The following is a 27648-nucleotide window of genomic DNA, read 5'->3' as shown; positions in this document are numbered from 1 at the left end:
CCTAATTTCATAACTGACCAGAGTGAGAACTATCCCAGCTTTTCTATGTAGCTGTAAGATCTACTCCATCCAGGCAACCCAGACAAGATTGAAGGCCTCTTTGAATTCGTGTCTCCCTGGCTACAGTTTAATTAAACCTCGATAAACACTTACATTTTGCTTCGTCCAGGTCTTGTTCTCTCTGGGATGGCATTACTGTTCCTGGTACTGAGCTCCTAAGATCTTCGGTGATATTGTCTAAGAGATAAAGTTGCCTTTTGTAATTCATAACAACTCCCTTTCAACCACACCTAAGGTGAGTTTTGGAAAAAGCCCTTAAATCTGGGTGTGCGTCGGGGGGGGGGGGGGGGGGGGGGGGGGGGGGAGCTGGTTGTCAAGGCAACTAACCAGGTGACTAGAGGGTTTCCACTAGTTTAACCAAGCATCTCCAAGTAATGAAGCCTCTATAAAACCCCTCCAAGTAGGGAGTGCAAGCTGTTTGGGGGACTTTCAGGTTGCACAACACGCGGGTGTGCTGGTAAGCTGGTGCACCTGCAGAGGGCATGGAAGCTGTGCCCTGTCCCCTATAATTCACTCTGTGCCTCTCTTCCATCTACCTTTCCATTTGTATCCTTTGCAATATTCTCTGCAATAAACACGCCATAGTAAGTGAAACATTTTCCAGAGTTCTGTGCTCTGTTCTAGGGAATTATGAAACTTGACAAGGGGGATTGTAGTAACCTCCAGCTAGTGGCCAGTTTTGAGAAACAGAGTGGCAAACTCACAAGGGTCACCCAGAAGACATTCAATGACTATTTCCAGATTACCTCTCACTCGATCACGCAGCTCTTTTTATCAAGTAGATCATTCTTGAAACCTCTCTTGTCCTCCAGGACAGCATCTTCCCTTGGGTTTTCTTCTTCATTCCCAGACTTGACTATCCTCTCTTCTGCTCTTTTATTCAGTGCAATTCCTGGGCCTTTTGTTAATCCCGCAACTGTGTTTAATTGTGATCTTGCTACTAAGTAGCATTAAAAATGTTGATGGTGGGCCTCTCCTGGTGGTGCAGCGGTTGAGCACTGGGCTGCGAAGATGTCCACAGCCTCTGCAGTGCCGGTTTGATCCCTGGTCACCAGCGAGGGTCCCACATGGCGCGCAGACCTCTCCTGCCGCGACCCCTGCTCCCCTCAGCAGTGTATTTTGTCGGTCTGCCTGTTCTGTTCCCTACTCTGGCTCTGGTGAATCCTCTCACCCTCCCGTGCTTCTGACTATACCCAGTGCTTGTATAAATAAATAATCTTAAAAAAAAAAAAAATGTTGATGATGCTTACAATGACATCTCCATGAAAAAAAACTTCCTTCTATGCTCCAGACATGTCTTTCCATCAACTTCCTTGAGTTCCTCAATACAGCACTTAATTCAGCCTGCATTGAAGAGGTGACTTCTTTTATCATGCAGTGGCAGGACGGGCATGAAGCAGGTTTTCTATGACCCGAGCAGACAGGGTAAGGAGTCCCTGAGCCCTTGGTGGCTTTTGCAGGTTTTTATTGCATTTACCAGGTACACGACTGGCAGGGATGCCGAAGGTGCTGGCAGGCTGGCAGGCCTCTTAGTCCCTGGCGAATCTTCATTCTTTCTGGGCTCTCCAGCGTTCTCTCGTGGCCTCTGCTTCGCTGTTCCCCTGGCGTCTCCGTAATGCCACCCTTATAAGCCCAGTCTCAGCCCAGGTGTACCCACCTAAGTATGCCCACACCTTACTCCAGGTGCCCGCTGTCAGGCATGCATTCAGGACCGCAGGGATTCATCATCAATCCGAATGGTGGGAGGGCAGAAAAGCCTGATACTTTTTTACCTTACCCTACAATCAACTAACAACAACATTTAATGTTCACCACAATATCCTAAAAGATTTTGGATGATTTGCCCAGTGGCTGCCTCTCTCCAACTTTACCTCATGTTCAACCCCCTCTCCTACTACAGGTAATTACTCTTTTTTCCATTTCTCTGAGCTGCTCAAACTTTTCCCCCAATTAGCGATCTCTTGCCTTTTCTATCCTTATTTCTTTGACAACCTGGCAGCTTTGCCTTGTCCTTTAAAACTACAATGAGTGTTTGTGTGAATGTGTGTTGGATATCAGACATATTGTTTGTATATCTTTTGATTATATATATATAGTGATTATTGTTGAAAAACAATTATGTATTAATTCTCTGGCATTATCTGAAGTATTTGAACATAAAATTATGAATAAAAATTGAATTTTAGCTTTTCTTTCTTTCATTACCCTGAAAGTTTTGGTGTCAGTATTTTATTAGTAAAGTAAAATGAGTCAGAGAGTTTTCTTTTTCCATTGTCTAGAAGCATCTTGTATAACAAATTACATACCAATAAATTTGAATAAAAGTAAAAAATGGTTAATTTAAATGCTACTACCAACCTGCAGATTTAGGAGGAAACTAAATAGCAAAACAGGTTTATTTGGGATCAAAGAATTACAATTCAAAGTACAAAGATTTAGGTAAAACCTAAAATGTGCCCCAAGAAAGGACAAATTTCAGAGTCGAAAACTCCAGGGGGAAAAAAGAGAAAGATAGGTAAGTGGTTTTAAAAAAAAAAAAAAGAGCTAATTAATGTTAACAGGCTTAAATTATTCTTGGCTATGCATAATTGGTTACTGATTGTATCCTCAGGCAAATAGTGCCTAATCATCACTCCCGGAGATCTGATGACCCCTCAAACAATTGTTTGTTGGATAGTTTCTTACAACAATTGCTTTTTTTGTCCAGTCTAAAGGTCTTTGGTTTAAACAAGACAGATAATGTAGTTTCTCTGTAAATGCTGTCTGCTCGATTTTAAAGGGTCCACAAATGTCAACTTTTCACAATGCCATTTTTATTTGAGAATTTCCTGAATAACCCAGTGAAATTGGGCACCCTTATTATTTTCTTTCATAGAATCAGTGTCTGTTCATAGTCCTGTAGAACTCCCCGTTTCTTGCAGTGTCTCTCTATGATTTAGAATAACATCCCTCCTCCAGGAGACAGATTGCAAAAAGGCATCCTGTTTGTGTGAATAAATAATATTCCTTTCTCCAAAGGGATAGAGCTATGCACTGTGGCATGTGGTTTGCCTATGTTTTTTGCTTCTATTTGTGCCTGGATTTGTTCAGGATTCACACGTGCAACCTTATACTGCCAACCAGCTAAGACTTTTCTCAACATGTGATTTATAGAGGTAGGTAGGTAGGTAGGTAGGTAGGTAGGTAGGTAGATAGATAGACAGATAGACAGACAGATAGATAGACAGACAGACAGATAGTCAGATAGATAGATAGACAGACAGACAGATAGACAAATAGACAGATAGACAGACAGACAGATAGACGGACAGATAGACAGATAGACGGACAGATAGATATAGACAATTTTGCATGCTTAGGATGTTGCTTCTCCTTCTACTCCCATACACACTTTGTAAAAGCCAAAAAGATAGAGATAATATCATTTTCAATTGTTATTGTGTACTTAGAATTCAATAGTATCTAACAGCTGAAGATACCCAATAAGAATTGACTGAATAAGCAACTAGGTAATGGGTTGTTTGAACAGTAACCAGTTATCTCGATTTCAGTACCAAATAGGTACAGACAATATAATTTCATACACATATCTTCTAAATCCCCTCCCATGAATGAGACACTAATGGTCTCTATCATGTGCCAGAGGCACATGCTTTTTTACTTGCCTGTTAACGTTCAGGAAACACTGTCTCTTTCCAGTGGTTGAGGACAGCTTGGCTTGTAGTCTCTGAAAGCATGATGACACAGTCAGTTATTAATTGTGTTATCAGTGTTGGAAACACTGAAACATTCTCAAATTACTGAGTTGAATTTGGATTGAATCAGATTGGATTTTATAGTTTCAGATGGATTTCTTCAAATGTATGCACAGGAAAAAAGGATAAGCAAGAATATATTAGTCCTAAACATAGCTATTGTAGTCAGATCCCCTCCGTGTTGCAACAAATATCTCCTAGACTAAAAAATCAGGAATAAGTGAAATTAAACTCTACCTACATTTTGCTCTTTCTTTTCCTTGCCTCTCTTAGTGATTTACCATTAACTTGCTCCAACTACATTTCTGGGGACTTGGAAAATTAATTGCGTTACATCCCTAATAAAATCCTCCATGCCCCTTCGAGGTTCTTAGTGACATCAAAAATAAACATCTCCTGTTTTCTGCCTGAGGAGACATTCCCTGCCGAGAATGTCAAATACCACAACTCAATCAGCCTTGACTGCCTGGCAATCTCCTCAGACCTGAAAATGTGAACCCCACCCTTCCCTTACATTCTTTCCCCACTTACACAATCATAGCAGTCCTGCCTTCGGGGAGTCCATTTTTGGGGGTGCCTGGTTGCTGGTTGTAGGGGCAGGAATGGGCACGGAGCAGGTTTTCTGATCCAGCAGACCGGGTAAAGGAGGAGTCAGTCCTCGGTGTTTTTTGCAGGTCTTTTATTTAGATTTACCAGGCATATGGCAGGCAGGGGTGCTGGGGGGCCAGGAGGCTGGCCGTCCTCCCAGCCCCCAGCAAGTCTTCACTCTATCTGGGCTCTCCGGCCTTCTCTTGGCTTCTCTTCTTCTCTCAGCTACCTTTCGTTCTTGGTTTCTTTCTTGGCTTCTGCTGGCATCCCCGTGACGCTGCCCTTAAAAAGCCCAGTCTCAGCCCAGGTGAATCCCATCTACCTAGGCCCACACCCTACTCCAGGTGCCCGCCATCAGGCATGCATTCAGGACTGCAAGGATCTATCATCTATCCTGATGGCAGAAGTGCAGAAAAGCCTGACTTTTTTTTCCTTACCCTACACTGGTCATCTTGAATAAACTCCTGTGTGCAAAGATATTCTCGTGGTCCAGAGTTTGGCTTTCTGAGAGTGAAAGAGTCAGCTCCGTTGCTTAAAGTGTTTTGTGGATGTAACGAAAACTCCACCAAAAAAGGACAAAGCTTCCCAAATTGTTTATAGGTAATGGAGGAAAGTCTGATTATTTGGAGGTGAGAGAAAATAGTAGGCTACAGATTCTATGAAAATCAAGGATAGCAGTACTTTACAAAACTATCACAATGGAGGTGGTTTGAGAATTTGCAGAAACCCTATTAATGCAAATAAGTAAGATCAGGATTTTGGGTCTCTCCTAAAAATCTTATCTGAAGGTATTCACCACGCATGGTCTATGAAGATCAGTCTTTGTAATCAGGTGAAAATATGGTTTTGGTATAGCTACTTCACATATGAAAGTCTCCATTCCTTAATCTGGATATTTCTTTTTTTTTTTTAAAGATTTATTTATTTATACAAGAACGGGGGTACAGGTAAGAGGCGCCGGAGGGTGAGAGAATTCACTAGAGAGAGCTGGGAGCAGAACAGGCAGATGGACCTAAGACACTGCTGAGGGGAGCAGCGGGCGAGGCAGGAGAAGTCTGCTGCACCATGTGGATATCTCCCTGGCTGACCGGGAACCGAACCCGTGCTGCAGAGGCCACGGACAGCTAGCTTCGCAGCGCAGCACTCAACCCGCTGCGCCACCCGGGTGGCCCTTAATCTACAGATTTCTTAATCTGCAAAAATGGCATTTATTTTATTGAAAGTTTCTACAAAATTTTAGAAGAAACCTCAAAATGCCTAATCGGTGGAGAGTTCAATGGTTTTCTACTTCCTTTTTTAAATTTACTTTTCTACATATCCTTATTCCATTTTGTTCCCTGACAGAGAGTGGAATTCCACAAAATCAAAGGGTTAACCACTTTTCTTTGCTACAGCTTGTGTTTCCTATGCTAATATAAAACATCAGCCCTCTTTCAAATTTCCAGTAACTATTTATTCTCATTCTGCAGACAGGACTAATGATGCTAGTGGGTTCATTTCTGTGGGAGCCTTGGGGTTGCCCATATTCTCATTTGCTACCCAATATCACATTACAGAAAACCCAATGCAAGGGTCAAAACATGATGTCAGAGAAGGTTGGGTCATTAATGAGTCAAGAAATAATCAGAAAAAGTAGACCAGGGGAAATTTTAGAACTTGTGGAATCATAAAAAGTGATTGTTGCTCTACATTAGACTCTTCTCTTTAGGTCAAGTGAAGATCTTTCATCTTTGAGTATTGCCATGAAGTGAACATTTGTAGTAATGAGTGAGCTGCGTAGTTAGAAAAGACAATTTCAGATTCCCTCACTTTGTATCACTTAACACATTGCCCTTTGATTGATCAGAAGGGCTTTGTATGGTTTGGGTGCAGTGATAAGTTGGTAGATGCAGTGTGCAGAATTGGTTTAATGATGTTATTTATGCATCTCAGTCTAGATTTGGAGTATTTAACTCATTTGAGCAAAATCTTGAAGATTTCTTCATCACTGTCCCTCAAGTACACTTGTGAGAGTGTTTATAAATCCTCATTGAGAGTCTTTGTGTTGGTGTATGCCATCTTTTTGCACTATCAGCACTGGAAAAAAGAGATTTTGCAGTACAATTACAAAGCCATCAAGAACTATAAAGCTGGTAAAATTGGTTTGTACCTTCTGCAATTCCAAAATATTGTTGTGCACAGATATAGAAATAACATGAACCTAATTTAAATGAAAGTGGACCATAAAAACTGAATACTCCATCAATTCAATATGGGCTCTTCAAGAACATTCCAGAAAGTAGGAAGTACAATAACATAGAATTGCCTCTTAACACAAACATTGCTAAGATTGATAATTCTTGCAGATTTTCAAGTCAGTTCATATGATAGCCATAGCAGCTTAGGACAAAATATGCATTCCTATAAATGGATATGAGTCCTCTCACCCCCTGCATCTCTGGTTTGTACCCCAACTCTTGTATGCATAAATAAAAAAATCTTTTAAAAAACCCAAAAAACAAAAACATGTTTCTTTCAAGTGTAGCTTGTAGCTTGCTTAGTGCCTCAATACATAAAACAACCATTTTGGGAGGGTTACCACCAAGTATTGGTGATAATGACGGCAGAACCTTTGTGACACTTATCACTGGTCTTCCTATTCATCCCCAGCCATCAACAACTCCTTACAGTATTCTTTGGAATGCAGTTTGAAGTCAACTGATGTGTTATAGTTGACTTTGTGTTACAGAGGATGACAATGAAATTTCACAGAGGAGAGACAACTGCGTGTATAAGGTTATACAATGTAACATCTGTTCTCCTTTGTCAAAGATTAGTTGACTGTAAATCTGTGGGTTTATTTCTGGATTTTCTATTTGGTTCCATTTGTCCATGTGTCTGTTCTTGTTTCAATACCATGCAGTTTTGATTATTATGGCTTTGTAGTATAGTTTAAAATCTGGGCATGTGATGCCTCCATTCCCTTCTTTTTTTTTTCAGGAGAGCTTCCGCTGTTCAGGGTTTTTGGTGGCTCCATATGAATTTCATCAATATTTATTCCATTTATTTGAAGAATGTCATCGAATTTTTTATTGGAATAGCATTGAATCTGTAAATGCTTTTGGTAGGATGGCCATTTTGATAATGTTGATTCTTTCAATCCATGAGTAGGGGATATCTTTCCATTTCTTTGTATCTACTTCTACTTCTTTTAACAATGTTTTGTAGTTTTCTTTGTATAGGTCCTTTACCACTTTAGTTAGGTTTATTTCCAAGTATTTGATTTTTTTAGTTTTGGTAACTAAAGGGGTGGGTTTTTTGATTTCTTCAGATTTATTGTTTGTGTATAGGAAGGCCACTGATTTTTGTGTGTTGATTTTGTATCCTGCTACTTTACTAAAGTTATTAAATTAGTTTTTCTGCAGAGTTTTTGGGGTTCTCTATATATATTTATATCATCTGCAAACAGTGAGTTTTAATCTTTTTAATTAAAGCAATTTGGTTTGCATTATTGTTTGTATTTGGGAAGCACAGGAAACCTCCCTTACCTTTCTGTTATCACAGTGCTCTCATCCTCCCATAGTCCACCACTGTAGTCCATTGTGCTCCCTCCCCACTTTGTGATTGCCCCAACCTGTTCCCCACCACCACCCCATATGTCTCAGTTCTATAGTCTGCTTTCAATGGCTAGTTTTTGAGATGGCTTTCTCTAACCCTTTGTCTGGTTTCTCTATAGTCCACATAGAAGTGTAACCATGTGGTATTTGTTTTACTCCTTCTGATTTACTTCGCTTAGCATAGTCCCTTTCAACTCCATCCCATGTTGCTGCAAATGGCATGAGTTTGTCTTTTTGATTACTGAGTAGTATTCCATTTAGTATATAGGTCACATCTTTTTTTAATTTATACATTTTTTACATCATTGTTCATTTTTAAAGAGTGTTTGCTATTTCTCCCCCCACCAGGTGTAGTCCCCATAGAATTTCCTCTACCAATGCACCGTGCGCCATCACCACAGTCCCCTGTACTCCTTCCTCCCTGCCTCTCATCCCTCTCTCTCCTCCTCCGCTGCAGGATGTCTCTGGTTTATAACTCTCTGTTTTTGTTTTGTTTTGCCAGAAGGAAAAAGAAAAATATCAGATGGTTTCAGTTATAGGAGGAATATAGGGGAACCAAATAAGACATCAGGGGAAAATAATAATTATAATACAAAACACAAAAAAACTAGACCACATCTTCTTGATTAATTCATCTGTTTTTGAGCATTTAGGCTGTTTCCATAGCCTGGCTATTGTAAACAGTGCTGCCATGAACATGGGAGTGCAAATTTCTTCTCAAATCAGTGTTGTTATGTTCATATGGTAGTTCCATTTTTAATCTTTTGATAAATCTCCATCCTACTTTCCAAGTTTGAATTGTCACCAAGGTTCGTTTTTCTCACATCCTCACCAGCACTTGTTTTTGGTCGTTTCAATATGGACCAGTCTCTCAAGAGTGAGGTAATATCTTACTGTGTTTTGATTGGCATTTCCCTGATGATAAGCGATGATGAACATTTTTTCATGTGCCTGCTGGCCATCTATATGTCTTTTGAGAACTGTCTATTTAGCTCTTTTGCCCATTTTTTGATGGGGTTATTTGTTTTCATTTTGTTACATTGTATGAGTTCTTTGTAGATCTTGGATATTAGCCCCTTGTCAGATGGATGGTGTGCAAATATTTTTTCCCATTTACTTGTGTGTCTTTGTGTCTTATTTATGGTTTTGGTTTTTTGTTTTTTGCTGTGCAGCAGCTTTTCATTTTGATGTAGTCCCAGCTGTTTATGTTCTTTTTTGTTTTCCTTGCTGTTGGAGATGTATCTGGGAAGACATAACTGAAACTTATGTTGTGAAGAAGTGTTTTCCCAATTTTTTTTTTCTACATAGTTTATTTTCAGGCCTTATATCAATGTCTTGTATACATTTTGAGTTGACTTTTTATGTAGCATAAGATATTGATCTAACTTCATTTTTTTCACATGTGACAGTCCAGTTTTCTCATTACCATTTATAGAAGAGACTTTCTTGTTGCATGGTTTGTTCTTGGCTCCTTTATTTTTTTAAGATTTATTTATTTATGCATACAAGAACTGGGGTACAGGCCAGAAGCATGGGGGGTGAGAGGATTCACCAGAGACAAAGTGGGATTCAGAACAGGCAGATTGACTGAAATACACTGCTGAGGGGAGCAACAGGCGAGTCAGGAGAGGTCGGCTGCACCATTTGGGTATCTCTCCTGCTGGGGATCGAACTCATGTTGCAATGACTGCAGATAGCTTCATAGGTTGCGTCTCAACCCCTTGCGCCACCACGAAGGCTCTGTTTTGGGCTCCTTTTATTAATTGTTCATATACGTGTGGTTTTATTTCTGATATGTCACCTTTCTAGGCTCGTTTCATAAGTTATATGTAAAAACAGTAAACTGCATATTTTTATCATATTGAGTTTGATTATTAGTTAGTGTATAATTGAGTATGCTTTTATACCTGCAGCAGGAATGTCATAGATTTTAAAATTAAAATAAAAAATTTTATTGTATTATTTTTAATTGAAGTAAGGTTGGTTTATAACACTATACATGATTTAGGGTTCTAGGTTTAAACCTCTTCAAACATGTTACCACACCACACTCACCACCAAAACCCCCATAAATCCTCCACCATAGTCCATTAAGCCTTTGTCCCCTCCCACCCCCCACTCTGGCAGCTTTAATTCTACAGTTTTCTGGGGTTTGTTTTTAGTGTAGCTTTGTCCATCCTTTTGTTTGGTAACTTTCTATTCAACATATAGTGAGTTCACCCAATATTTATCTTTCCCCCTCTGACTTATTTCACTCAGCATAACCCCGCCAGTTCCATCCATGTTATTGTAAATGGCAAGATTTCATTTTTTGTTATGGCTAAGTAGTATTCCATTATGTGTACATACAACTTTTTTATCCAATCATCCAGCATTGGACACTTAGGTATTTTCCATATCTTGGCTATTGTAAACAGCACTACATGAATAATGGAGTTTATATATTATAGATATTTTAAAAATTGTTTCTGACACTTTTTTAGGTTTTATTTTTACACTCTGGTAGTCTTTCTTGTTTCATTTTTTTAAAGATTTATTTATTTACTCATACAAGAACTGGGGTACAGGCCAGAGATGTGGGGGGGCGTGAGAGCATTGACCAGAGACAGAGCGGGAAACAGAACAAGCAGATTGACTGAAGTACACTGCTGAGGGTAGCAGCGGGCGAAACAGGAGACATCTGCTGTGCCATGTGGGAAGCTCCCTGGCCAGGGATCGAACTGGTGCTGCAGAGGCTGCAGACAGCTTCACAGGCTTCATCTTAACCCCTTGCACCACCAGTGAGGCCCAAGTGTGGTAGTCTTTCCTTAATGGTAATATGAGGAATTTTCTTCATCCTCAAATCTCCATTATTCTGACTTAAGTTTTACAGTGAAGAATAGAGCTCAAAAAATAAAATCAAACTTGAAAAAAAGTCATGTTGGTCAAAAAATTATGTCATGGCTTTGATTATAATTCTTATAGATTTATTTTTAGAATAATGGATATCTTTAACATATTAAGACCTTGTGTCAGTGATCTATTATTCATATTTAGTTGTATTGTTAAATTCCCTGGCTAGCATTAATAATTTGTCTATTTATTCTGTTAGCTTTTATGTTTATTGCTATGTCATCTGCAAATAATGATACTTTTTTCTATAGAGCTTTAAGTCTTTGTTCCTTATTTTTATTTTCCTTGTAGTATAGTGGTGGTAGCCAGGCCTCCCAATATTATACTGGGCCACATTCCATGTTAAGGGAATGTCCCTTACATTTCTCTGTTAGCTATTTTATTTGCTGTAAAATGTGGGTAGATTACCCTTTATTAACTTAATGAAGTTTCTATCTATGCTTATTTCTTAGTTTTCTGGGTTTTTGAAAAATGTTAAGTAGGTCATAAACTCTCAGATTTTTTTTAAATGTACCTATTGCAATGTCCTGTGATTTTTTTTTTTTTTACTTTAGTAGTCAATAATACTAAATCACCTTTTTTATAGTCTTAGGATGAACCATAGTAAAATAAGAGGTATTACTTGTTAATACGCTGTCAGACCCAAGTAATGTTTTTATAGGAAAAATAATTGGGTCTGTAATTTTCACTTCCTGGTTTATCTCTACCAAGTTTAAGGATATTCATCTGCCTTTTCTAGACTGTTTGGATTGGTCTATGTGCCCTCCTGCTTTTCACTTGTGATATTATCTTTGCCTGTAAATTCCATCTCTCCCCATGTAAACTTCTATGTATAGCTCAATACTTAGTTTTGTATCTTTTCCTGAAATCGCAAAGCATTCATTATTTTGACTCTGTGTTCTGACAGGAATTTGAAAGTACTAAAACATACATATCAAAACACAATGATATGATTTTTTAGGTGTCCTGCCACTACAGAAGATGGAAAGCTCTGAAGGAGAGGAATGTAATCTTATAACCCCCCTCAAATCTTTGACAACACCTCATGCCATCTAGTAGAGGGATTGTTGCATAATAAATGCCTAGGGAATAGGGTGCCCCCTTTTAAAATTTACTTTTTATATAGGCGTTTCTTATACTTATTTTGTATAAGATGCTTCCTTTTAGACTGATATCAAGTCAAGTCTATGCACACAGCATTTATTAAATGCCAAACACTTAAACATCCAGAGAAGCAGGACTTTATCAGTAAGTGACAATAAACAACAAAAAAATACTTGGTTTGAGTGTATTTTTTTTTCTGATATGTTTTATCATCACTAAACCATAAAGACTAAAATGCCTCTTCCCTTGAGAATGCTTCCTGGACAACTTATATGTTTATGTATAAAGCTCCATGTACCTCTTCTCCTGCTTTAAGATAATCGTAGGTAACTATTTCAGGATGTCATCTCATTTCCATTAAGAAACATTTCCAATAAATGAAACCATCATACTCCAGCCAAGAATAAACTTACTGATAAGGAGTCTTTTTTTCTCATTTCTAGAAAACTAAAAAAAAATTAAAATCAATCTGCCTGGACCTTTTCTCGCTAAGACTAATCACGTCTCTCGTGACTCAAGTGTTATTTATAGAAGAATCAAAGTATAATGTGGTAACATTTTCTAGATGGTCCTTTACCTATCCCATAAGGGAATTTGTACAGGTCTGTAATTTCTGTTATTCCTTCTGTTGTGGATCATTGGAAGAGTCAGGATATTTGTTTTTGATAACCTGCGTCTCTTCCAGAGATCCCAGTCTCTGTAAATGGACACACTGATCAAGCAGTTGGTCAAGTGAAAACTCTAGGCATCATCTTTAAATACCATCATCTTGCACATCCAGTGCAGACACCACCACTACCAGCTGTATATCCAAAACACACCTGGATTCTGTTAATTTCCCTTTTTTTGGCAATGCCCCTTAGCTTTAGTTAGCATATTTGTATGTGATTTTTGTCATACCTCTCTGTTTGACATTTTTCTGTCACCTTCTCTTCTGTAGGTAATAGAAATATCAATTACCTGCTAAGAAAGTTACCTGTAAGAGATAGTACTTAGATTCAAGGCATGAGTCATATGATGGCTGGTAACTCAAGTGAAGGGAGAATGACACAGACACTAATTGCCAGCAAATGCTTACTGGCCATGAGTCCCAGATGACCCTATGAAAATAAGGGGGAACTATACACACAAAACACAACTACGCAATGGCCTAGAAGACCAAAGTTTTAATCCTGTGTCCTTTACTTATTATATGTGTCATTAAACCCTGGAAAATTCCTTAAGACATCACTAAATGTATTTCTCTTATCCATAAAGCATGCCACAACTTAGGGAAACCTAGAGTGCTCTATGAGAACCCACTGTGTCCAAAATATGTCATTGGTCCAAAAATGTGGGGCTTTTTATTTTATTTTAAAGATTTATTTATTTATGCATACAAGAACTGGGGTACAGACCAGAGGTGTGGGGTGAGAGGCTGCACCAGAGACAGAGTGGGGAGAAGAACAGGCAGATCTACTGAAATACACTGCTGAGGGGAGCAGTGGTCAAGTCAGGAGAGGTCTGCTGCGCCATATGGGTAGCTTCCTGGCCGGAGATTGAACTCATGCTGCAGTGGCTGTGGACAGCTTAATAGTGCTGCATCTTAACCACTTGTGCCACCAGGGAGGCCCAAATGTGGGGCTTTTTATAATTTTCTCCTTAGTTTAGGATGTTTGAAAAGATGTTAAGTTCTGCTGTGCCCATTTTCCGTTCCCACCTTTGTTTTGAAACTTTTCCATGCAGTCTTCTTGAGTCTTCCCATTTGGAGTCATCTCCTTCCTCTCCAGTTTCTCCAGAGCACTGAATATGGCCTCAGTTCTATTTCTTAGCATCTCAAGCCTCACATTAAATTTAGAGTGTTTTTTAGTGAGAAATTATGGAGCTTTTATGTCAGTCCCACCTAAGTTTAAACCAAGACTAAAATGCGATTTATAAAACCAAAGGCAAAGAAGGTTTCAACCATTAATTTAGAGGAGAGACATTAACTCCATTTTATGAAGTAAAGGACATAAGTTTGCAGATGCCATCTCATTTCATCATTCCATATCAACTATGTAGCTGAGCTGGTTGATGGTAAATATATGGAGAGACACAATTCTTTTAGATATTCTATCAAGTGAGGAGGGTTTTGAATTGTGTGACTTCCATAACACTAGGATTGAGTCAAAACTACTAGGAGGTCACACTATTGAGTCAAAAATTCTAGAGTGTCTTAGAATTCAAAAGCATATCTTTTTTTAAAGGTTTATTTTATTTATTTATGCATACAAGAGCTGAGTGTAGGCCAGAGATGCAGGGAAGGGACAAGATTCACCAGAGACAGAGGGGGGAGCAGAACAAGCAGATCTACTGAAAGACACTGCTGAGGGGAGCAGCGGGTGAGTCAGGAGAGGGCTGCTGTGCCATGTGGGTCACCTCCCTGCCCGGGGATCGAACTCATGCTGCAGTGGCTGGTGATAGCTTCAGAGTGCTGAGACTTAGCGCCTTGTGACAACCAGGGAAGCCCCATGGTATATTTTTTTTAAGTATACAATGGGATACATAGTATCCCTGTAAACAGGAAATTATTTTTTTTTTAAAGAGTTCAGTGACAGAATTTCTGCTTTCTACAATCACCATAAAGAGTAATTACTGCACTAGCAACTATATCTACCACATTGTCTGGGCAACTGAGTAACTCTTCAAAGAAAACTTGTATAGCCAATAAAATAATAGGGGGATTGAGGAAAATAAAATATTTGAAAACTATGCTCTGCGCATTCACTGCGCAATGATTTTCTCCATAAAACACAATAACATAAAACATCTCAGTCCAGTTTCACAGTGTGATGCATTTAATTCTAATCCCAAGTATCATAAACCATTATTTTACTCTCACATATAAACCTGCATTTAAAATCCTTTGCCTCCAATCCAGTTTCTTTCAAATGCAAGGCTAGATTCAGAAAAACAAAGAGCCACAAATGCAGGTTTTAGTAGGATATGAGATTGTGAGACAAAAAAATTACAACTATAAATGTATCCTGGTAACGTCATTGGTAGATGCATGAACATGAATATAAATGTGTTTGTGTGTATGTATGTGTGTACGCATGTCTCTCTATATCCCTTTCAATGTTGATATTCATGTTTAAATTGTGCATTTATATAGCTTTTATAGTGATGCCCACTGTTACCTTATCTTTTTGACTGACAATGATGGGATTTCAGTCATGCCCAGCCTTTCCGACAGTGCCAGTGATGGGATTTTTTGAAATCTTATTACTGGTTGCACTGCCCTGATCTCAGATGGAACTTTCAATCAAAAAGGCAATCAGAAGGTTATATATTTGTGAGTTTCCCTGCAAAGCTGGCGATAGCATAATACAACTTGTTGGAAGGGCCTAGTTGCCTCCAGTCCTTATGTGGCTATAAAGAGTAATTGGCTACTTAGCTCTCAGTACCCGTTTTCCTTCTCCACAATACAGCAGGGTCCAGAACTCTGTGGCGTCTCAGTGTGGAATCTGGCTGCTCCTAGGAGATTTCCAAGTCTCATGCAGAGATTTGTCTTACTTTAAGCATCTGATTAAGCAAACTCTCCCAAAGACACATTTGGCTCTTGCAAAGCATTCTTGTTTCACTGGTGATGCTGGTGAATCCAAGTTTTCTTCTGTTTTATATATATACAAACAGCCGCACATTTTTTCCATAACATTTTCACTGTAAAGTTCATATCCTAGAAATCAAAGTCTGTATGACAAGGTGAACACTTGAATTAATTTCTAGCATATTTAAACCATCCTATTACAAACTATTTTTAGTCTTATAAAAATAGAACTCATAAAAAATTATTGTAAGGAATGGTCCCTTAATACTCTGGGATGGACATTTGCAGATGTTTAATAGGCATATTTGTAATTTGATATGGTCAAATAATGGACAGGGTTGAAGCTGAATTGCTCCCAGGTGGCGTCTGGTCACCCAGGGGTACAGCAGTTCTCCAGATAGAAGCCTTGAATTGTGAGGAAAGCAGAAGTAAAGAATCTTTTCTCACTTGGCTGCAGCTCAACTGCTTTTCTCCATTAGGCAGTGAACCCCTGGGCAGGGATAAGTTTCAAGAACAGAAAGAAACAATACTTGACACAATAAAGACCTACAGATACATTACGATGCTTGTGGACCGAATGCACATTTTATTTGAAAAATAACCACCTATGTATATGTAAGACATATGTCAGTATTGCTGCAATAGAAAGCAAAGCACAGAGACAAAAATAGTCACTTAGATAAAGTTAAAAAAAGTACCGTTTAAAGAAGTGAGCACGGAGTAGTCAAGTTCTAAAAAAAAGAGGTTTGGAATTCATCGGCCTTTTCTGGTTAAGGAAATCCTGGCAAGTCTATTGCTAAAGTAAAAAGTACTTAAGTCAACTCGTGTGTGTATGTGTATTTTCTTCAGATCTTTATTTAAATTCAAGGTATGCTAAAAGTAAAGTTCAGCCCTGGTATAAATATGGTACTATACCATATTACGAAACCTTACGAAACCTTAGTTGGGCGTGTAAGCACACAACAGTAGCTTGGCGATTGCAAAGGAAATTAACAAGAGACTTACACGTTCATTCTGCCTTTCCAGGTAATGTGAATTTTGAGGGAAGATTTGGGCAACTTATGCCAGATATCATCTCTTGCCTGCAAAAAAACTCTATGAAGCTTATTCCATTCATTGCTAATATCAGAACATATGAATTTTTTCTTCTTAAAAAAATAGTGTAATATTTCTGCTAGACATATTGTGTATCTAATCTATGGCACTTCACTGCAAAGTAGACTAGAAATAAGATGTAAAAAAGAGATACGTAAAAAATGTAATAATATCTCACCTTGGTTTAAAATGTGTAAGCTAGTCAAAATAGTATATTGGTTACAGCTACAACAGCTATTAATAATCTACATTCACTAAGTAAGCATTGGTTTAAGACTCTATGCCAAGTCCTGGTGTATTTTAAATTCAATTTGGACCATCACTTTGATCTCAAGAAAAAGTACTCAATAATCATAGTGATAAGCATAGAAGATAACTTGTTTTCAAGCAACAGGAACTCAATAAGGACTCACTAAAATCACTGCGTAGTGTTAATTCTGAGTGTAACTCTCAAACATCATGTTTCTATCACCGTGAGGGCCTCTCCAGATGTTGGTGCCTTCACCCTCTGCTCTTTTTAGGCAGCCCCAAGTCTGAGAAGACTGAGAAGGCAGAAGACTGAGAAGGCAGGGGAAATAGAGCCCAACTATTTTTGCCTGATTAGAGACTCCTCCGAAAGACAGTCTTGCATTTAGACCACCTTTTTGGTTGGTCCATATTATAAGCGAAGACTTTCTTGCCAAACCCTGCTTCCTGATCTCTGCTTTTATAAGATTTAGATTTGCATCCCAGTCCGAAGGCTTTTCCTGATCAATCCTGCTTCTTCTCTCATCTCTGACTTCTGACTCTGCTTCAACAACTGTGTCCAACTGACACAGCTGGACTAGCCTTCATGTACAACCATGTTCTTTCAATGTACCTGCTGGCATCGTGCTGTGTGGCCACTGCCAAACCATTTCTCCTCCTTGGCTCTTTATAACAAACACTCGTACAGATGAAAGCAATCCTTGGGATGATTTACTTGAACATTCAAGGATTCTAGTTAGAGTTGATGACTGTTCAAACTCTTCATATGATTGGAAAGAAAAGTGATGACAACCAAAGTATTTATAAAAATATATTTCACAAAGTAGGAAACAATACAGGAGTTTCTCTGAATACAATACATGGAGTAAATAAACAATATTGCATTAAAGCAAAGTAGAAAATTAAAATGATCTGCATGTAGTACTGGAGTTTATCATACATTTTCTATTCCTAAGTGGCAGGTTGGCATTACAAATCGAATATGCTCACATCTTCTAGTGCTGTTCTCTTTTGGAGTCTAAGACATTCTGTGTATCACCATGAAGATCAGGGAGAGGACGCTAAAAACAGAAGCAGTAAAATTATGTACAAATCAGTTCCTGCTCTAAAACAGTGGGGGCAACTTGAAGCATGTTTATGGGACAGGGCATGATGTAGGTATCTAAAAGTCTAGAATTTAAATATTCACATGAATCAATATACTTTCAGATGTTTGTGCTTGTAGTAAAAACACCAAATACAGGATCATGAATAAAATAGAAAACGGTCCAAAAGTTCTCTGGGAAAATGCTGTTCCTGCCATCACCAGTCACAATAACACTTGCTACTCTAAAGAGACTATTAGCTCCCCTTTTGATAATATTGCCTGCCATACTCAGCTCATCAAAATGTACATGTATTAAACATTCATTGTATATATATATATTTATATAAAACAATCTAAAGGATTATTAATGGATATAATTTTGTTTTTTTCCAGAGTCCCTTAATCTATAGATTACCAACCTTAATAAATAAAAGCATTAATGGACATCAATAAAATATTTATTTCGAGGATTAAACAAATAAATTCACGCGCTAGCAATAAAACCATCTGTCTCTTATGTGGTCCACTGTGTGGTACAGTTAATCTTTGTGTCCTTGTGGAAGGAGATGAAGTGGAGGGCACGAGTAATCCTGCTTCCAGAAAGCAAGTCTGTTTGAATGGGATTGCTCTCCTCCAACCCCTGGTTGGCAATCCCCACCCTGGAATGGATTACAAACATGTGAATATTTTAAGGCTCGACACAATATTTAAAGATGCTCTTCAGTCTCTGATGAGTGGGGCCAGAAATTATGTACAATGTGTGGTCACCGTACCGAATCATCTGGGAGGCCTCCCACAACTCCAAAATGTCAGAATGTACAGCAGACCAAGTATTGCTTTATCATTTGTGGCGGGATCCTTATTGGTGAAGGGGAAAAAACCATTTGCATTTATAAAAATCCTTGCAGAAGACACAGATCAGCAGCAAATTCCTTGCAGGTCCATTTTTCTAAGAAAGCACCTTTTAATTTTGATTTTTTCCTCTTTTTAAACCATTTCTCTATAGATTAATCAGGATCCCAATCTTTGTCTGTGGTAGTCAGATAAATATCAAATATCCAAAGACTTCTAGACACTCCACATACTTTAATTCACACTCCACAAGATTTATAACCTCCTAACAAATACTTTTTAATTTTTATTGTTAATTTTTTGGTTCAACATTAAAATGTAGTTGAGTTTATAGATGATTGGTGCTAAACTTGCCTCTAAAACAAATAGCCACATTTTGCTTGTATCTAAGGGGAGTGACCCTAGAATATTACAGAATGCTCAGTTCCTTGATTTATTTATAATCCACTGTCAAGTTTCTTTGTCACTTTCACCAACAGAGTAGAGTTCACCCAGCCTCTTAAAGCGGGGACCCCAGTCACTGAGGTAGTCAAAATTCTGGTCTGAGTCTGAGGTGGTGGACTCCAAGGAGCTGAGGGAGCCAGCAACAGACCCTCGCCCTTCATAGCCGTAAATCTGAATGGAGTCATAGGGTGGGGCTGTGGGGTCATTATCTGCCTCGTGGAGCCGCACATTAATAAATTCATCAACATCGACACCATTCGGGACTGGAGCAAGCCCTTGCCTTGGCATAAACTGCAAATCTGGTTTAATATCCTTACGGGGTAGAAATCCATTAATTCCATCAGGGTTTTGTAAAGTTGCAATGTCAAAAGCCTCCGTGTCTTCCTCGCCTCCTCCTTCATCATCGTAGCGGATGATGTTTTCTCGAACGTCTTCATCATCTTTAATAATCAATGGCTCATTTTTATGTCGCCGCAGAGTCACAAACAGCACCACGATGACTGTAGGAGAAACATGAAATAATAATTAGCCAGCTAGCATACGATTTCACAAGCATCACACCGTGTATGGTAAGCAATAGGGACATTATCGAAAAGTTTATGAGCAGGCAGCTCTAATAACATCTTGCGAATTTAGCTAAACAACTTTCTGAAGGATAAGCGTGGAGTTTTGAGTGAGTGCTAATCCAGGTTGCTTCTGTTTATTACCTGGTGATGAAACTGGGTTAAAAGAATGCATTTGCATGTATCCCCCGTGCAAGCTGCACTTAATGCTGCTCTAGTGTGAATGGCACAGAATGGAAAACAGCACAGAGCGTAACTAACTTGCTGGGTATCTGGCAAGTATCTTTTTTCTAAAAGGAAAAAAGGAGCAGAATAGATCCTATCTAGTATGTTCCGTCTTTTACCCATTCTTCAAGACTCCCTCCAAATAATGTGCATTCATAGATGCAGTGTGATAGATCGAGATGAATGCCAAATTTGTTTGGCAGTTTTTGTCTTGTTTGAAGCCAGGAATGGCTCTGAGAAAGTAGGTTAAAGGTGGGTAAAAGGAAAGGAACAGGTACCCAACCAGGCAGATGGGTCAAATAAAACCTCGGTCTGTGGGGTAAAATGTGTCAGGAAATGTTGCTCAACCCAGGGCACTGGGTGAGCAGAGCTGATGTAGTCAGGAAGGTCGAAACTGACATTAACTTGATTCTTAGGTGTTTTATTGCTTAAGAGCAGGATAAGATATAAATTTTCTCTTGTATATCTTCCCACTGTCTAATCTCATTTTATAATTGGATTTTTTAATGGGAAAGTTATAGAAGCCTTCCTTAATTTGCAGTCTTCATTTTAATTTGGTTTTCATATCAAGAAAAATATCTGAGGCACACAATGTAATTTTGTGGGAAATACATATATATATATTTTTTTTTTGTTTGCTCATTTCTTTTCTTTTTATTTCACCAAACTTTGTAATTTGGATGAATTCAACCAATCTATACATTGCTTACATGAAAGGTATTTTGGACATGTAAAGTACCTTTTTGAAATAAGCTGGCGTGCATGAGAAGATTTGGAATTTGCCTTATATAAAGATGCTATTGTAACCACGTAAAGGCCCATCCCCACTTCCACCACCATTTTACTTCTTTTGTATTTTCACAGGTGATGGGATTAAAAAGGCACCAAATAGTCCTCTCCAATTGGACATGTATTATCACAACATTTTTTTCTTTTCACCTTCCCTTAGTGACCTTAGACCTGGGAAGTGCGAGGAAATTCCTCTTCCCCCAAAGAATACTGATACCTGGCTAGGTCAAGGTTTGCTGTCCTTATTTACAGTCATTTATGAACCAGAAAAATGGTGACCATCAGGCTATGAAGGAAATACGTACCTAGCAGCAAAATGATGCATGCTAATATGGCAATTAAGGCGCCCATACTGAGTCCAATCGGAAGGACATAAGCTTCAACATTACAAGACTGGACAACACCATCACTGCTGCAGCCACAGACCCGGATGGTCAGGGTGCTGGTGCTGCTCAGAGGCGGATTTCCACTATCACTGATTATGATTGGTAAAAGATAGACTTCTTGCTTCTGGCGGTTGAATCCATTATGCTTTGCCAAAATGCTGAGGGAATTATCTGGAAAAAGTGAAAATTACAATAGTTTGCATCATTTCAAAATGGCTGCCCAAACAACACTTGTTTTTCTAGTTCATAAATCCTCTGCAAACCTCAAGACATTCCCAGCTCCACTGAACCACTTGCCCAAACCCCTCTGCCATCTTTCCCAATTGGCAGGGACTAAAATCACCACACCCTAAAAAGCTTAATGAATGGGGCCCCATGTTGAGTTACATGGAATTTTACCATCTCCTTGGAAATGTAAAAGGCTTCTTTGATAAAAATTATCTTCAAGTGTCCTTTCAGAAGACACAAATTGCCCCAGGTCTCCAGAAATAATTTTTTCTCATTTATGCTGATGACGCAAAATTAACTGGGTACAATGTTATCATGTTTGAAAGATATATTTGAGAAGCTCTGTTTTAAAGGCTAGACTGCATAACAGTATGGCATACAAAACAACGCACTTTGTTGACTCCCGTAGGTACCTAAAGAGCCACTCATGCTCTCAAACATTTACACTACAATATAATCACCTGCCCATGTACTGCCAATTGGAGGAGATATGCCATGTATATTAAAATTCTGTAGAGAAGACCTCAAGTGGTTACACAAATAAGAATAAAATGAGAAGCCACAGGAGCAAGTGTTATATTTTGCACATGGAAATGAATTATATTGGAATTAATTAATTCCAATTAATATAATTAATTAGCTATAATGGAATTATATACTGGTTATCTGCAGCAATACTTAAGGACATTAAGCGATACTCGAACATTTCAATTCAAAGTAAAATTGGTCAGTGAGAAGTGACTCGTCTCCAGCAGTAGACTTGTTGTTCTCAATATTTCAGCCCTCCCCCCCTCAAAAAATTGTTGTTGTTTATCCCTACCTTATGAATATTAGTCATGTTGTATGTGTATAATTACATACATAATTAATATATTTTCTTATTTTGATTAATGAGAGATACATGTCTATTCCAAAGGGGAACACTGATTATCTCACATTGATAGTTCATTCAAAAACAGCTAAACACAATTTTGGTTAATATGTCTAGGGTTATTTGAACAAAACTGTTATTTTACTTGGAATATTGGCAAATTTGCAGAACACAGAACACAGGCTACCTCATTGTTGCTCTAGTTCATAAATCCTCATCATTGCAGAGATCCCAGACCATTGATGTCTAATTCCTGATTGTCATTGTCCTATTGGTTTCCAGAATATTCAAATACCTGGGTGGTCCACTCACAAGACTTTAAGTAAATGTGTTTAATATCTGTGCCATAGAAGAAGCTATACCAGGATTTCCAAAAGATGTATGAATTATATTTATCTTTGCTTTTCTAAAGATAGAAGTGACGATGTTTAATGCTTTACTAGGAAGCAGTCAAACAGGAAAAAAAAATTCTTAACAATTTTTTTGAAATTTCTTCCGGTTGCGCTTCATTACTTAGTAATTTGAAGAGTGAAAAGAGGTCTCTAATGGAGTTAAGCAGTGATATATCAAGTGATCTAGTAACCTTTATTTCCATGATATTGAAAGAGATGCCACTAAGCTAAAAGCAGGAGAACATTATCTCAAAACAGATACAGAATATACAGCTGTGTTATATTTTCAGAAAGACAGTGACAAGTTTGAGTATAGTTAATTAGTACCAGGAACATTTGTGGGTGATTTCATATATATAGTTTAGAAGAGAAGATTTGGAAATGTGCTTCAAAATGCAATTAATAAAATTGCAATGAGCATTTTTCCCTTTTTGTGGCTGACATTATTTACATGAGAAACTTTCTTTGCATATGCTACTCAGAACAATTAATGATAATACAGAAACCCAAGTAGAAATATTACTCATTGAAGAACAAAGCTAACTTCTTTATTAATTAGAAGAGCTTTGGCGGGTCTAACAATCTCCCATTACACTTGATATCTGCATGTCCTCTATATGCAAAATATTATTGGCTGAGTAAAGGGAGTCTTTGAGTCTTTTTTGCTAACTTTTCCCTGCTACCTTCAAGCCAGTGAAGGAAATTATCCACAAATTTCCTATTTGCCTTCTCATGCCACTTTATTTTACCACCATTTTTGATGGGTGCTTATAATTATTAATGCTTTCCCTCAGTTATCTCATTAGGCAAATGAAATTGTCATGACTGCACACATAAAAAATCAAATAGCAGCTTCACACAATTCATATGCATGTATTTGAAAGTTAGGTTTAAAAAAATTTTACCTGTGGCAAATATCTCCTACAAAGTTGTAGTTTGTTTCTTTGAAAGATATGTTAACTTTCTGTTGTATTGAAATCTTAATATAGTCACTTCGTCAACCTCTTTTATCATTAGTGTCGTTAACCTTGTTTAAAAGTTATCAATTATATCAAAATCACTTTTTATCATTGCTATTCATATTTAGGCAATTGTATGGAATTGATTTTTTTTTCTCTACTGATTATTGATTTTTCCCAAGGTTAATTATAGAGTAACTTCTCCCTTGTTTACTGATCTTCAATGCTCAGTCTCTCACAAATCAAATTTTTGTGCATCTTCATCCTATTTGGGGCTATTATAGCCCAGTGTTCTGTTTTACTACATCAAGGAGAATGAATTCCTTCATTTCCAGACCTTGCTTTATACTCCACACACATTTGTTTCGTGCATGACTGACTGTTGAAGGAGAGATCTTGATGAGTGTTTAAAGTGGACGATTAGGCCCGGGCATATGTTCTAAGTGACAATATTCCTAAAATAGTGATATAGTTGGTTCCTTACTACTTGGCAGGTATATACCAAGTAAATAGTAAAGAAGGCTGGATAAACAATAGGTGCATAATCTTGTTCAGTTTCAAATACATGATCTTGCTTAGTTTTCAAAAGCTCATTACAGTTATGCCATGTATGGAATTTCTCTGAGATTCTGACAACAGATTAATTCTAAATAAAAATATTTACTTTTCTTAGTTTATGTCATTTAGTTTTTCCACAGCATCAGTTAGAATTTTATCATAAGTTGTTAGAGGTTGTATCAAAGGCAATCATCTTAAAATGAAACTCAGAATTTTTATGCAATGATCTTAATATTAGAGAGACAAGTAGATTATACTCCCATAAAATGTGTTTATTAGCTCCCTAGATTCTTAGCTGCTTGAGGGAGACTAGCCTTAGTCAAGGTCTATTCTTGGCCTCAGCACAAGACTAGGCATTGATCAGGGAATCTGTAACAACATTAATCGCATTGTTTTATTTATTGGGGGTGGTTTTAGTTTTAAGGAAACCAAACACCCACCAATTCATTAGAAGCTTGCCAAGTACATTTGGAATTTCTGTTGGATATTAGAGATTAATGTTTCTCCCCATGTGAATTGCCAGTCTGGCCTCTGCTTAGATCTCCAGTTTCATGATTAGGCACTCTTCACTCAGTTCTATGTTCTAGCCATCCTGCATTTTTCTGCATCAAGGATCTTCTCTCCGGGGATTTTATAGTTGTTCTTTCTTCTTTCTGAGACTCTCTCTATCCCTTCTTAGCCTACTATAAATTCTTAATAGTTATGGATTCTTGTGCTTAAATGTCACTTCTTTGTGGATAATTTCCTTCACTAGTTGTCCCCAATCTCCCTAGGTAAATTAGTTAGGTAAAGTTATGCAAGCAAGCAAACAAACAACAAACAAAGCCTCTGCATTTTCATCCAAGCACTTACTGCAAAGAAATGGTAGAGTAATGGGCATAGACATTGGGGATACAGAAATAAACTAGGGAACTTCCAAGTAACAAATAGTCAAATTAAGACACATAATAATACTCAGCAAATATTTGCTAAATAAATGAACAAAATTAAGTAATTATTAGGCATATTGGGGGGGGGGCTATATTTATTTTCCTGCATGATATTTTGTCATAAGTAAATCTGTGTGGTTCAAAATAAATCAGTGAGAAAGTTAAATTACAGGTTATTCAAAAGGATATATAGCCTGGGGTCCTAAATGGAAATTTAAGAGATATACTGATGGCTTTCAGATCTTTGTCTGCTGCCTCATATAAGGTAACATGAATAGTAAAGGATATTTTACTCAAGACACTTAACTCAAACAGAGAAGGCTCAGAGGGGAAGAAACTAGTTCTAAAATGTTTGAACACCATTATGTTAAAGAGGTACATTTGACCTTCTTGCCATTTTACTTGACCAAGAAAATTCTCTTTTATGTGCTTAAATTGGATAAGTTACTTCTATAATCTGAAGCGGGGGCCATATTCTTGTAAGTTACTTCTGTGGTTAATCCAATGGAAATTTTTGAATTGTCTTTGATTATTGAGTGTTTGAACCATTTGGAGTTGGAAATCAAAGGACCTTCTTCCACAGAATATTAATATTCTTATAAAGAAGATCTCCCTTTTATAAAGAAACCAGTAAATATGTGTTATGGACTGAATATTTGTATCTCCCACCCCAGATTTCATCTGTGATTATTCCCAAGTGTGACTATATTTGGAGATGGTGCCTCTAAAGAAATACTTAAAATTAAATGAGGCCATAAGGGTGGTGTCCTGATCCTACAGAATTAATGTCCTTGTAAGAAGAGACACGAGAGAGGCATCTCTTTTTTTATCCAAATATGCATGAAGAAGTGATCAGATGAGCATCCAGAGAGATGGTGACCACAAATAGCTGTCTAGAGAAAAGGCTTCAAAGTGAAACACCCATTATCTGCACCTAAATCTTGGACTTCCTCAACTCCACAACTGTGAGAAGTAAATTTTTGTGATATTAGCCACCTTCCCATGGTATTTTGTTATAGCAGCCTGAGGAGACTAAGATAGTCCCTAGCTAATTCTACATGCATGCACCATGAAAAATAAAGTCTATTTAAAGAGAAAGGCTGTGACCACCTAGATCATTCTTTCACCTTGTCTGTTTATCCATAGTTTTAACTCCAAGCCCTCTTGCCTTCCATTTATTTTTTTTTTGTAATTTTAAATAATCAAGTACTGTTTTTTAAATGTCTCATATTTTGAATGTCCACATTGTCCTTTTTTTCAGATGAAATGAAAGAGGGAAATCTAAATTCTCTATTGCTGCACTATAGTCAGCTGCGCTGTTGTTCAGAAGCAGAATTTTACTTCAGCCTACGTCTGATATACTTGAAATCTTTTGTTTATCCTTCTAAGATGCAGGCGAGAGCAACATCAAGCTAGAGTTAATGATGCCACTTGTCAGACAAATATTTATGACAAAAGGAATAAATGAAGAGAAAATCAGTAAATATTATGTCTTTTGGAGAAATGTCTCCTGGTATTTAACTTGCAAATTTAATTCAAATTTTCTTGGTCAAGTCAAATGGCAAGAAGGTCAAAATAAAGGTAAATGGTACTTCATTCAGCGGGTATGGACAAGAGATTTAATTAAGTTGTTATCATGGTTTTGTGTCTGTTGTTTATTTATGAAAACCTAGCAAAGCAATAAAGATACCAAATCCACAAGCTTTGGGCATATTAGATACAACTATATAGAGTATCCAATATCTAAGAATATGAAGCAAAGATCATAACATCAATACTTCATTTATATATTTCTACTATGAACACTAAATTGTATTGGAAACAATCAGGCTGTAGTGAATTAATAAAAGACTAGGACTCTCTGAAGGCAGTCTCCTCAGTACCATTATAAGTTCTGGCATAATCCAGTTAAAGTATACCAACACAGGGCCTCCCTGGTGGCACAAGGGGTTAAGTCTCAGCACTATGTAGCTATCAGCAGCCACTGCAGCACAAGTTCGATGCCCAGCCAAGGAAGTGACCCACATGGCGCAGCAGAACTTTCCTGTCTCACCTGCTGCTCCCCTAAGCAGTGTATATCAGTCAGTCTGCCTGTTCTGCTCCCCACTCTGTCTCTGGTAAATCCTCGCACCCCCCACACCTCTAGCTTACACCCAACTCTTGTATGCATAAATAATAAAATAAATCTTTTAAAAAAAAGGAAGTATACCAACACAGTAAATATGCAACAACCAATTTAATTTGATCAAGTCACTCCTTTTTTGCCTCCTTATATTCCACCACACCACCTGACACCAATAATCTTAATGTTTACCAGAATACCAACTCATTATCAAATCTCCTAATATTTTAATAATAAAATTTATCTAGACATGAAGTGTCGTCAAACTTTCACTTTGCTTTTAGGAAAACAACAACATCGTGAATCCTTTTGGAAGTTTGTAGACTAAAACTAAACTTA

The 27648-nt window shown here is 37.8% G+C and overlaps 1 protein-coding gene and 1 long non-coding RNA gene across 6 annotated transcripts in view; one reads left to right on the top strand and one right to left on the bottom strand.

Moving 5' to 3' along the window:
* LOC129146077 (uncharacterized) lies at positions 1 to 26703 on the top strand. 2 transcript variants are annotated; one of them, XR_008552481.1, is made up of 3 exons: positions 1 to 295; positions 25862 to 26152; positions 26449 to 26703. It is a non-coding gene; the product is annotated as an uncharacterized LOC129146077 (long non-coding RNA). The 2 variants fall into 2 exon arrangements; XR_008552482.1 differs by having other exon boundaries at positions 25862 to 26159.
* Positions 15826 to 27648, bottom strand: part of CDH8 (cadherin 8) — a 376083-nt gene continuing 364260 nt past the window's right edge. For 2 of the 4 annotated variants that reach the window (XM_054697070.1, XM_054697071.1), the window contains 2 exons: positions 21170 to 21421; positions 15829 to 19787 (listed from right to left, as the gene is read on the bottom strand). In XM_054697070.1, the coding sequence (XP_054553045.1) occupies positions 19294 to 19787; positions 21170 to 21421 (746 nt within the window). In that variant the 3' untranslated portion in view covers positions 15829 to 19293. Of the gene's footprint in view, positions 19788 to 21169; positions 21422 to 27648 lie in introns of all 4 variants that reach the window. The other 2 variants (XM_037516423.2, XM_054697072.1) reach the window with 2 other exon arrangements.

The sequence above is a fragment of the Talpa occidentalis genome, unplaced genomic scaffold (genome assembly GCF_014898055.3).
Source record: "Talpa occidentalis isolate TD23 unplaced genomic scaffold, MPIMG_talOcc4v2.1 talOcc4.17, whole genome shotgun sequence".
Taxonomy (NCBI): Eukaryota; Metazoa; Chordata; class Mammalia; order Eulipotyphla; family Talpidae; genus Talpa; species Talpa occidentalis.
Note: the sequence above shows the minus strand (reverse complement) of the source record. Positions and strands in the feature narration are given on the sequence as shown.